General features: G+C 36.5%; 1 protein-coding gene across 1 annotated transcript; it reads left to right on the top strand.

The window, feature by feature from the left end:
• The first annotated feature begins 228 nt into the window (after nt 1-228).
• LOC123564631 (cysteine-rich protein 1-like) lies at nt 229-12,514 on the top strand. Its single transcript, XM_045358352.2, has 4 exons — nt 229-379; nt 7,814-7,908; nt 11,264-11,321; nt 12,318-12,514. Exons 1-4 carry the CDS (start codon nt 340-342, stop codon nt 12,359-12,361), a joined length of 237 nt encoding a protein of 78 aa, XP_045214287.1. The 5' UTR covers nt 229-339; the 3' UTR covers nt 12,362-12,514.
• Nucleotides 12,515-13,163: the final 649 nt, after the last annotated feature.

Genomic DNA, 13,163 nt, shown 5'->3' with positions numbered 1-13,163 from the left:
AGCTGAGTCTGTTTTAAATCCGGCCATCTACACGGAGCTAGGAAAATCGATTCAGTCATTTTTTTTATTTTACACAATAATTACTCGTAGGAAGGAATCCTTTAGTTCTGTAAACATCATAAATAACTAGCTGAATTTAAATGCCTTTAAGATACATCTACCTATTTTATTGATATGAAAAATCTCCCTCCTACACATTACCGTGATTACGTAAGTAAAATCCGCCCTTGCTATTTACTTTGCACACGACACCAATCCCGCTAAACTGTCGTATTGAAAGTTGACAGCGGTTGAGGTTGTTATTATTTCAGTTAGTAAAGTTAGATTTATTTGATAAACATGCCTAAGTGTCCGAACTGCAATAAGGAAGTATACTTTGGTAAGTCATTTATGCTTCAAATTTTATAACTAAATTGTTAAAGTACATCAAAAATGATATATAATACTTTTGAATGATGCAAAATGCAATCAATAACGTGAACACGATGTATATGAGCGAGTGAGTAATACTACATATCTGTAAAATATCAATATCATGTTACAGGTTAAAATGATATGTATTTCGTATCTTCGCAAAATACGACAGTGTTTCAACAGGCAATGTATAGATCGAAAATTTGAATTAATAAAATTACATTTTCGGAAACTTTTCTCAACGGGCTTACTTATTTTGACCGGTGTTTGAACCACCAAGAATTAATGAATTGAAAAAAAAATAATGCAACCAACAGCCATACTAGTGTTAGAATTAAGTCCGCTTTTCAGGTCAGCAATATTATAATAGCACGCGTTCTTTAAATTACCACTTCCTAAAAGGGCGTGGTCCAGTAAGTACATACTTCAGATTTGACACTGGTTCGTCGTTATATATTATCAACATTTTGTATCATATGTGGACTTCCTCTGTCGAGTAGTTCAGATCGCAGATTCGGAGTCACCAGCCTGTCACCCGTGTGGGTTAGAGACCTCAATAGGGAGGCAAACTATACCAACCAGCTAGCGGATGGAAGGCCGATGCATGTGACAGGCAGGTGCCCGGTCGTGGTAGGTAGAACTCTACCATTAAAAGCTGGAAAGTCGTTACATGACCTGAATTGTGTCAATGTGAAACAAAGAAACATTGTTATCGTTTTATCATGATATATGAGAAACAAGGGAAATATGGATAAAAAGTTTCACATTGTTTACATTCTTGATTTAAGTGTTTACACACGAGTATAATTTATAGGCGGGATTGCATTAAAGATAAAATATTATTAAACGGTGTAAGTGATGATTCATTCTTCATACAAGGCTTACAAATCAAATTGATAAATCAATATGTTAAATATAATTTTCATTGAAAACTGATGTTTTGAAAGGTAAAGGTAAAGTTTCTTTTTTAACGTGGGTAGTCGAAGAAAGTCCCCATCTGGAATGGATGGAACAATTTATTTCCAGCAGAGCCTACGGCAGGCGGCAGTATTCAGTCTATGCCGATACTGCTGGAAAACTGTACCAATTTAAGTACATCAACACTAGTTGGGATATCAGCCGCGACCGGTTAAAACTTATTTTCTCATACCTATATTTTTCATTCGTTTCATTTCCCGAACGCCTAAATGTCACCAAGTGAAGTAGTTTCCGCAATACGGTTTTCATCTTAACATACTCACTGATGTATGTCTAATGTAAAATTTATTCAAATGAACATATTAAATGAAATCAGCTGGATACTCGCACATAATTTACAAGATTTGTTCATAATAGAATTCATTAATCCGATACCTAACTGTAAACATTTAGTCGACAGAAAAAAAGAGTTTCATTTAGCACACCCGTACCTCAGAAAAACAAACAACTGTCTACAAAGACAGCTATATTCTTTTTCATTAGACATAATGATTCGTATATTTGACTCTCTAAAGCAAGAGCCACTTTTTAATCTTCCCAGGGGTGTTTGCTCTATAGAGGCACTCTAGTACGGGTTAAGTTTTTAATGACTTGCTGCCGTACACTGTATATACCACCTGTTGCGTTGCAATAAAAGCTGGAATATCCTTGCATGAATAAATCACAGCTGCTGCTGCGGGTCTCATTTTCAAGTACATTTAACTGTTCCATGTGAATGTATGAAATAATTCTTCTGTGACAGATATGTTCATGAAGTGCGCTCGAAATAAAAATTGGCAATTTACGTAATCTCATATGCTATTTCGGCATTTTCCGCGTTTACAGAAAAACATGTGCGCCATGAGCTAAATTTACGATTACATGGAAACGTAATCTCACGGAAATTGCCGAGTATCGTTGTGGGTCTGTTTTAAGTTATAAAAATTGCGGATATTGGGAAGCAGATTCGGGATTTATTGGTTTAAACAATAGCCTTTTTAGAAACTCTCTCCATATACATAATATAATTTCAACGGTAACAAATAAATAATCTGTCTTACATGATCTGCTTGCAATTTCTTCGTTTATCAATATGGTATGAGACAAAAATTTTTCAAACTGTAGTATAAAAATAGGTTGGGGAAGGAATATATTTTTTCGGTTATAAAATTTTAACTGTTTATAACTTAAATCTTAACTTAAACACCATTGTTATATATTAATATCTTAAAAGATGGGATAGGAAAGAAGGAAGTGAAATAGAGGAATTGAGATTAGCAGGTCAGGAATGTCACTTTAGACACATGGAGTGTTAAGGAATTTTCTTAAAGCTGTGTAGTAGGGCTAGGAAGGCATGGAACCTGGGATACGAAGCTATTATAACAGCTATAATTGTGAATATTATTTATACTATGTATAAATCTCTTTGGTTTTTTTTCTGTATATATTTATGTACATGTCGAAATATTGATTCATTTAGTGTGCTTGAAATTGAGAGATCACCATATAACAATGTATTTAGTGTAACCGTGGCTGTTGGCCTAATATTATTTAGGAGATATGTGCGTTCCCTTTGATATAAGGAACATCTTCAAAAAGAAAGATTCAGGATTTATTTGCATACATAAGCACCCCAGTTATGATCTTATGAAATTGTTACCTTTTGTAAACCCCAGACATAGGCAAGTTCCATGGTGGTACTGCATAAGAGAATACGAGACTATCTGCAAACATGTCATACCACAGGGTAGTGGGGATGAGGGTCGTGGGGGTGGGGGTCATACCGTCGTGATCCCATGTCGTTCCATCGGTCTGAGTGAAAAACAACAATGGAGGATATCAAATACAACGATTCTACTGTCCTAGTCTCGAATCACACAGTATACCTGAGTTTGGGTATTCATATAGCATATGACCCTAACAGGAATCCATACTTTTAGGATATAATACCGCAGTGGCAGATCCGCTTTTTATGATTTACGATAGATTATTTCTCAACTGATATCGAAAGGGCGTTTCTATGTGTAACACCCACTTTGATAACAGTTTGATTTAAATCATATCTTACTATCCTAAGCACAATGTAATATCCCCGTTGCTACGTACACAACATAACAAGTTCTGTTTGGGTTTTGTCATGAAACGCCCGAATCATTCGTTTTGAAAGTGGTTATATTCATACATATCGTCTGACTATAAAAAATGAACGTTGGTTCAGTGTTAATACAGTTTTTGGATACCTGTATCGAGACAGACATACTTTATTTCTCCAAGTAAAGAATAAACTCTGTTAATAGTATATGGGAAGATCAAATAATGACACTCGGCAATTTTCGTGCAAGTACGTAATCCCCGAATTCTGTTTCGGCCTTCTTCGGCTGTTGCTATTCCGTATCATTTGGGAACGTCGATTTCGCCGCGTACTGCTGATATAAACAGATATTGCTGATTAGGATTTGTGGTCCACTACCTTTAAATCCCATTCGTTAAATTTAATAAATTAACTTACGTTCTCTCTAAGGAGAATCTGCTTACAACAAAAACAAATGCAAGTCCTGTTTTATCATATGCAATCACATTGATGTTCATTATGATGAAACGATGTTGTTTTTTTAAAAAAAGAAGATGCGATTAATTAATTAGTTTAACCAACTAGTTTCCGCCTGTGAATGGAGCGGTTGTGCCATTAACCCTTTTGATTGCCACTGATTATTTCTGGACCAAAAAAATTAATGCAAATATAATCGAAATGGTTATCTTTGACCTGTCACTTTCTCCCATCAGATATTTTTTCAAGAGGACAAAATTAGACTAAAGTAACTTCATCGTGTGGTCATTTACGCTGAAATGAAATGAGGGTGTCCTGGCAACACGACGGATATTGTCGCAGTACCTGTGATTTTCTCATTTTACCCACAGTCGGAAATATGGAATATGGAATGATCAATAGAAATATAATAGGAATGATTCACAGCGTTAAATATCATATTAATTACAATATCGTTACTGGAATATAGTTATAGCTGTCTGCGTGAAATTTATGGAAGGCCGGTGCGACATACTTTTGGCCAGATTCTATATACCAAATACTGAATGCAGAAGTATCCAAGCTACATGCCATACTGTAAACTGGTTTTCCTTACTTTCACAAGTTCTTAAATTAATGAATGTAATTTTAAATCATTTGAAAAATATATGATGTTCTGATTTGAAGCAGCAGCATGTTCTTCCGGGTATTCGAACTGTGAACTATTACTGTAAAATTTTAAAGAAATAACATTATATAACGAAGGCCTTTGACGATTTCAATGATAAATTTATCCGAATTATTCACCTTACTTCATAAACATGTACAAAATTTGGCATTTATAATTCCGGCTGTTGCATCTATTATTTGACCATTAAAATTTGAGTCAGTTTTTGGTTATATAGGAAGTTCTCATACACTGAAAACGGGAGTTGTATGCTTTACACAAAGAATCACCGATGCATCCGCATAATTTATACAGCATGGGTGAAATGATTTTCCTTAGGTTGGTTATACATTTTCGAAAAGATAAACAGGGAATGATAAAATACTATTCTACGAAAGACCCATGGTGACATTTCAGCTTCATTATTTCACGATTTCTGCTTCCTGATTTCACGATTTCTACTTCATGAATTCACGATTTCACGATTTCTGCTTCCTGAATTCACGATTTCCACTTCATGAATTCACGATTTCACGATTTCCACTTCATGAATTCACGAATTCACGATTTCACGAAAAAACTTCACGATTTCATGATTTCACGATTTCTTGATTTCACGATTTCCACTTCATGAATTCACGATTTCTGCTTCCTGAATTCACGATTTCCACTTCATGAATTCACGATTTCACGATTTCCACTTCATGAATTCACGATTTCCACTTCACGAATTCACGATTTCACAATGGTGAAATCGTGAATTCATGAAGTTGAAATTGTGAAATCGTGAATTCGTGAAGTGGAAATCGTGAATTCGTGAAGTGAAAATCGTGAATTCGTGAAGTGGAAATCGTGAAATCGTGAATTCGTGAAGTGGAAATCGTGAATTCATGAAGTGGAAATCGTGAAATTGTGAATTCGTGAAGTGGAAATCATGAATTCAGGAAGCAGAAATCGTGAAATCATCGTGAATTCATGAAGTGGAAATCGTGAAATCAAGAAATCGTGAAGTTTTTTTTTCGTGAAATCGTGAATTTATGAAGTGGAAATCGTGAAATCGTGAATTCAAGAAGTGGAAATCGTGAATTCAGGAAGTGGAAATCGTGAAATCAAGAAATCGTGAAATCATGAAATCGTGAAATCAAGTAATCGTGAAGTTTTTTCGTGAAATCGTGAATTCATGAAGTGGAAATCGTGAAATCGTGAATTCATGAAGTGGAAATCGTGAAATCAGGAAGCAGAAATCGTGAAATAATGAAGTTGAAATGTCACCACGGGTCTTTCGTACTATTCTCATTTTATTTTCAATCCGCAAGGGTTTATTTTATCTGTATAATACTTGCGATACCCTGAGATACAGTGTTTATAGGGATTATATCGGAGTCACGCATGTCGGTCTGTCCGTTCGTCCATAATTCGTGTCCGTTCCATATCTCCTTAAAGGCTGGGAAGGTTTTGATTAAACGAGCATCAGTCATTAATTTCATCAGTGCGGTATGCAGAACACATATTACTTTACCTAAGGTAAAGGTCACATTTGGAGGTCAAATGTCGAATAGTTTGTCATAAAACTACCATCAGTTGTTAACCTGATCAAGACGAGGCTCGGTTCACTTAATCCAAGATCAAGGCCATACTTAGACGCCATGGTCAAATAGTTTAAACTCATCTCCGCTAAATGTCTTCTAAAGCACTGGAAGAATTTTCATAGAGCTAGCTAGCATTTATCGATAACCTCATCCAGACGACATGCCAAGACACAACCCAGATCACTAGGTCTAAGATCAAGGTCACACTTAAAGGTCAAAAATGAAATAATTTAAATTTGTGTCCGCTCCATAATTATGTTCTTAACAGATGGAAGACTTTTCATAAAACTTTTCATAAAACTTTCATCAGTTGTTAACTTCATCTCGCCGAAACGTACGTAACCCGGGTCACTGGTCACTCTTGCAGGTCAAATATCATGATCACAGCATTTCATTTTCCCTGTATCAATGCGGCCAATTTAATGGTTATGTCTTTGGGGTCACTTTATTAAAGGTCAAGGTCACAGCGGATAGAACATGGAGAACCATTTCCGGTCAGTATCTTGAGAACCATTTGACATAGAACCGTCAAACTTCACAGGGTGGCAGGGCTTATGGAGTAGATGATCCATATTGATTTTGGGGTCACTATTAAAGGTCAAGGTCACAGCGGACAAAACATGGAAATCCATTTCCGGTCAGTAACTTGAGAACCATCTGACCTAGAACCTTCAAACTTCATAGGGTGATAGACTTACAAAGTAGATGAACCCTATTATGTTTTTGGGTCACTCAATCAATGGTCAAGGTCAAAGGGGCCATCCGTCCGTCACACCATATTTTCGATCAATAACTGGAGAACCATTTGACCTACAGACTTCAAACTTCATAGGATGATAGGGCTTAGATGACCCCTACTATTTTTGTGGTTACTAGATCAAAGGTCAAAATCACAGGGGCCTGAACATGGAAACCCGTTTCTGATCAATAACTTCAGAACCACTTGGCCCAGAATGTTGAAACTTCATCGTATAATTAACCATGTGGAATAGATGATCTCTATTGCTTTTTGGGTCACTTGATCAAGTCAAGGTCACAAGGACCAGAACATGGAAAACGGTTTCCGGCCAATAACTTGAGAACCATTTGACCCAGAACCTTCAAATTTCATAGGATGATAGGACTCAAAAAGTAGATAACCCTTATCTATCTTGGGGTCACTTGTGCTAAGGTCAAGGTCACAGGGGCCTGAGCATAGAAAACTCTTTCCAATCAATTACTCAACTTGAGAACCACTTGACTCATGAATGTTGAACTTAATAGGATGTTGGACATGCAGAGTTTAATGACCCTACTGATTTGGGTCACTCGATCAAGGTCAAGGTCACAGGCCTGAACATGGAAAACCGTTGGGAGACATGCGCTTTCTACAAAAGCATCTATCAAGTTAACTATATTTTGGAGGAAATCACCATTCTGAATATAACTGCGATTACATTCCACATTTGAGACATATACTCCGCGGTATAACTCCCCCATTATGCCCAACTCCTACAGTGTTACTCCCCGTTATCGGTATATTAACTGATAGTTGCTCACGTTTAAAGGAAAAGAGTGCATGTATTAAGTGATTAATAGTACAGGTCGCACAACACAAAAAGATATAGAAAATAGGTGATAACATAAGTTTTCTAATATCACGCTTTTGTTATTTTATAGCTGAGAAGGTCTCGTCCATAGGGAAGGATTGGCATAGGCCGTGTCTAAAGTGTGAGAAATGCAAGAAAACATTGGCTGCAGGCTCACATGCTGAGGTAAGTACACGGACTTTTATTCATTCATTCAATTGTATACCTATTAAAAACCTGATTGTGTTCATAAAAGCCATCCTTTTAATCTTTTAATTTGGGTTTCATTTGTAGATGACTGCAAAGAAACTGGATTTTTCAGTTAGCTTGAAAGCAACATGTTCTTTTAAATATAATTTAGAAAACAATTCTATACTTCTTCATGGGTCAGAAATGAATACAGAGTAAAAACATTTTTTATTATAACATTTACATTATTAAAGGTATACTTTTTATCTCGACTATACGAAGTATATGGAGAGTTATCCTACTCGCCCTGTTGTTGGCGTCGGTGTCGGCGTCCTTCCGCGTCCGCACTTTGGTTAAATCTTTGATGCACTTTCTGGTTTTTCTCCTTATCTCTGTAATTACATGATGGATTTGCTTCAAACTTAAAATCGTTATTCCCCATCATCACCCACATCATCTGACACAATGCCATATCTCTCGCACCAATATTTTATGAATTATCTCCCTTCTTACTTAGAATTTCAGATTAAAGCTTTGGTGCACTTTCACTCTATTTCAGTTATTACTGAATGGAGTAACTTAAAATATTTGTTCCCAATCGTCACTGACATCATATGACAGAAGGTCCATACCTCTGGCACCAAATTTTCATGAATTATGCCCACTGTTTACTTCAAGAGAGTTTTAGGTTAATTTTGATTGCATTTTCACTATATCTCTGTTATTACAGAAGGAATTTGATTCAAACTTAAAACAATTGTTCGACACCATCACCCACATCATATGACACAAGGGCCATAACTCTGGCGCCAATATTTCATGAATAAAGCCCCCTTTTTACTTAGACTTACTTCAGGTTTTTGTTGGTGCACTTTCACTTTATATTTGTTATTACTTAATGAATTTGATTAAAAATTAAAATACTTCTTCCACACCGTCGTCCTCATCGTATAACAAAAGGTCCACAATTCTGGCACAAATATTCAGTGACTTATGTCCCCTTTTTACTTAAAATTTCAGTTCAGTTTTGATGCTTTTTCACTATATCTCTGTTGTTACTATGCGAATTTCAATCAAACTTAAAACAGTTGTTCCACATGGTCACCAACATCATATGACATAATGTTCATGATGCCGGCACCAAAATGCTATGAGTTATGCCCCCTTCTTACTAGAATTTAAGGCTCAAGTTGTTATGCCCTTCTGCTGTATCTCACTTACTTGATTCAAACTTCAAACAGTTGCTCCACATTATTAGTCACATGATATGACACAATGTCATGGTGCATTACTTTTGCAGAAATTTTCTATGAATTATGTCCCTTTTGTACTTATTTAATGTTTTGATACACTTCTCTATCTCTGTTACTGCATGTACTAAATATATTTGACACAGACATAAAGTATTGTCCAATATCTTCATCCATATACGAGTAATTAAACACTCCAGTGACAGCTCCAGCTTCCTCAGATGTGCTCAGATTCACCATCCACTATCGAATTAGTCGAGCGCGCTGTCTCCTATGACAGCTCTTGTTAAATTTACCGCTACCACCCTGAGGACCTTTAGCATGGTGTATATTTATATTTTCGTAGTTTTGAAAAACGAAGAACCTCGTTATGAACATAAAGTAAGATATTTACATATGTTTTTGAAGTAAGTATAAATATAGATGTATAATAATATCAGTTTGACAAGCAGTTGTGAACCATACTTAGTACTTTCGCTAAATCAGTAGTACTTCCGCTAAATCAAGCCCGCCCGCTTAGCTCATAGGTAAGAGCGTTGGTCTACGGATCGCGGCGTCGCGAGTTCGATCCTCGGGCGGGCGTATGTTCTCCGTGACTATTTGATAAACGACAGTGTGTCCTCCACCTCTGATTCATGTGGGGAAGTTGGCAGTTACTTGCGGAGAACAGGTTTGTACTGGTACAGAATCCAGGAACACCGGTTAGGTTAACTGCCCGCCGTTACATGACTGAAATACTGTTGAAAAACGGCGTTAAACCCAAAACAAACGAACAATTCGCTAAATCAGAGAATTCATAAGCATTATTTCAGCCAAAGCAACCGAATGAAAATAACAGTTTTAAGTATATAGAATCCGTAGAATCATCGTAAAGAGTCCGTAGTGCTTTATATACCAGTTAAAAGGAAAAACGCGTGTTAGTAATTAAGCGTGGGTTGGGTTGAAGGGGCGGGGTATTGGGACAAGGGTCACAGATTATTTTTTTAGCTCCTCTGAGCAGATGGTGCTCAGGATAAGCTATTGTGATCGCTCATCGTCCGGCGTCCGGACGTCCGTCTGCCCACACTTTTCTTGAAACAACATCTCATCTTAAACCATTGGATGGAAGTTGATGAAACTTGGCTAGGATATTCTTTGGGTGGTCCTCTTTCACAGTTGTTCAAATGGTTCCGCTTGCTTGCACTTAGGGGCCACCGGAGCTAAAGATGGAAAAATCTTCTAACAACACCTTGTCTTAAACCGCTGGTCCGATTTCAGAATAATTTCACACGAATGGTCCTTATGTAACCATCTGTCAAGATTTTTGAAATTATTACGATTGGACAAAAAACATGGCCGCCATGAGGCGTGATCACTTTTCCCTATATGTTTATAATGAAAACTTTAAAAATCCTGTATGAAAATGCTGATCCGATTTTGAAATAAATTCATACAAATGGTCCTTGTGTGATTTTCTACCAAGATTTTGCAGATTATTCCAATTCCTAAAAAAACATGCTCCCCCCACTCCCCCGAGGGCGTGGTGTATTACTCTATATTTATAATATTATAGTGGAAACTTTAAAAACCTTTTTGTATGAAACTGCTGGCCAGATTTTGAAATAATTTCACACAAATGGTCCCTGTGTAACCCTCTACCGAAATTGTTCAAATTATTTTGAAAACATGGCCGCCAGGAGGTGTGGCCATCCCCCCCATATGTATATATATATATTTATATAGAAACTTATAGAATATTATTGTCAGAAACAGCAGGTCCAATTTAGGTGACCCGTTTACGAAGATTGTACAAATTATTCTGTTTTATAAAAAACATTGCCACTTATTAATGTAGTGGAAAAGTCTTCATGTGGATATATTGTCATATCACATCATTCCCCCAATGTCTTACTCACCTCTGCCCCCACCCCCACTCCCACTCGCACCTCAACATACACAGTACCTGCCCGATTTATTTAGTAGAAACTTTTAACTGTTCAAGCAAGCAACTAAACGCAGATGAGCTATATAGGGCCACCATGGCCCTCTTGTTATAGAATATCTGTTGGCTATTTTTCGTATTATTTCTGTATTATCAATCTCGATTATTTGTATCATTTTAGAAAGACGGAAAACCGTATTGTCATAACCCATGCTATTCAGCACTCTTCGGACCCGGAGGTTAGTACTATATTATAAGTGTAATAGTTAAGACCTATTTTGTCGAATCATTTTGCATTTTCTAAATTACCAAAATTATTTTGTACCAGTTGTAAATAAAGGCATTATCATCATATGTAACTGGTTTTCATTGTATAAGGACAACACGTATACATGTATACAGAAATAATGCCCGGAGGGACACCTGGGGTCTTCTTCTACCATGGAAAGCTGGAAAGTCGTCTTACGACCTACAATTGTGTCAGTGTGATGTTAAACCAAACAAAAACATTTTGTTTTCTCACAAATGAGGCAAAGTATTCCAAATATGATACCTCTGTGAATATCTCAGATTATATGAATCTTTCAGTGGTTGAAGATGCAATGGAAATATCTGGCTCGAGGGTTGCTATTTTGGCGGTAACGAGGCTCTGCCGAGTTACCGCAAAACGATTGCCCGAGAGTCGCCAATTTCCATTCGCACCTACTACCAGTGACTTATTCTTTTTCTAGCAAAACGGGCAGGATTTACCCCTGTTTATGCCCGGGATGTAAGATGACTCACATGCTGTAGTTTATGAATGAATGCATAAATACATACGCTACTATAATCAGACAGTGCTTAAAGAAAAGCGTTCGTTTTATTTTATTTCTTCAAATATTTGAAAAATACGGTAAGCGAGGAAAAATTCTATCACTGGTTATAGGATTTGCGATAATACCACAGAGCCTCGTTACCATTACCACCTGATCAGTTTATTGAATAGTTTTATTGTTTTTCATTACGATTTTGTTTTATCGCAGTTAAACAAAATCGGTATATCAATTATTTCGAAATATATATCACGCATACGCATTAAAATATCAAAAACCTGTAAAATGCCTTGTCGGGCAATGACAGTATTGCCTCTGTGACTTTGGTTTGTAACTGCCTTTGGTATATCAAAATATTCAGTGAGTTCAAAGAAAGTCTAGAATGTTACAACTATAACTGAAACGTTTCGTTTTATATTTTAGGATTCGGACGAGGTGGCTCCGAGAGTTACAAATACACAAAATGAAGAACTTGTGGTCTTACATAGACTCTGCCGTGTAACTTAGCATTTATATTCAAATAAAATATCATATTAAAAGTTGTACGGCATAATAAAGCATAAAATATGAATTGAATTTAGATCAATTACAATGTGTAAAAGGTATATACATAAATATAATATGACTTGTTTTTATTCCCCACCCCCTAACAAGATGGATACTTGTATTTTAAAGCGGATCAAATACATTGGTGGGATGGTTGCACATACAATGAATATGATCTTATATCCCATATCCCATTATTCTTATTCATACCCAAACTACATGTGGACGTAGAATCTAGAATAAAAAAATGAAGAGAAAGACAAGTGTTAAACTGCTGGGGCGGCTTATTTTCCGGGGGGATAATTTCAACATGATTCAAAAATATGCGGTAGGAAATAATGTGCATAAATGGTAATGTGGTCGGGCCTATTGTGACTCCTGTCCCACTCTTTGCAGGATGAAGACTTGCCTTTGTCTGTCCGTGCTAACAAATGGGTATTAATGTGGCTAGGATGACAGTAGATAACAGTAAATATATTCATTTCATTGCTCTTATGTGGCTAAATATCTCTCACATTGCTAAAGAAACTAGAGAGAATTAATCCACATATCCACATAGATATCTATCTATGGAGACTTCCGTCTATGCGTTCTGTGGTCTTTTAGAGCAAATATACACATTTTATTTTTAGCTACCTGTATTGTGATAGCACGAAGTCTGTTGCAATTTATAGGCTGATCACTACCAAATAGAATGTAAACAAGTAGTCCAAATATAAATAG

The sequence above is a fragment of the Mercenaria mercenaria genome, chromosome 2, assembly GCF_021730395.1.
Source record: "Mercenaria mercenaria strain notata chromosome 2, MADL_Memer_1, whole genome shotgun sequence".
NCBI lineage: Eukaryota > Metazoa > Mollusca > Bivalvia > Venerida > Veneridae > Mercenaria > Mercenaria mercenaria.
This window is presented reverse-complemented; position numbering and strand designations above follow the sequence as displayed.

Coding starts and splice junctions, on each gene's coding strand:
- LOC123564631 (XM_045358352.2), top strand. CDS start 340: ATGCCTAAGTGTCCGAACTGCAATAAGGAAGTATACTTTG. Junction 380..7,813: donor CAATAAGGAAGTATACTTTG/GTAAGTCATTTA, acceptor GTTATTTTATAG/CTGAGAAGGTCTCGTCCATA. Junction 7,909..11,263: donor CTGCAGGCTCACATGCTGAG/GTAAGTACACGG, acceptor GTATCATTTTAG/AAAGACGGAAAACCGTATTG.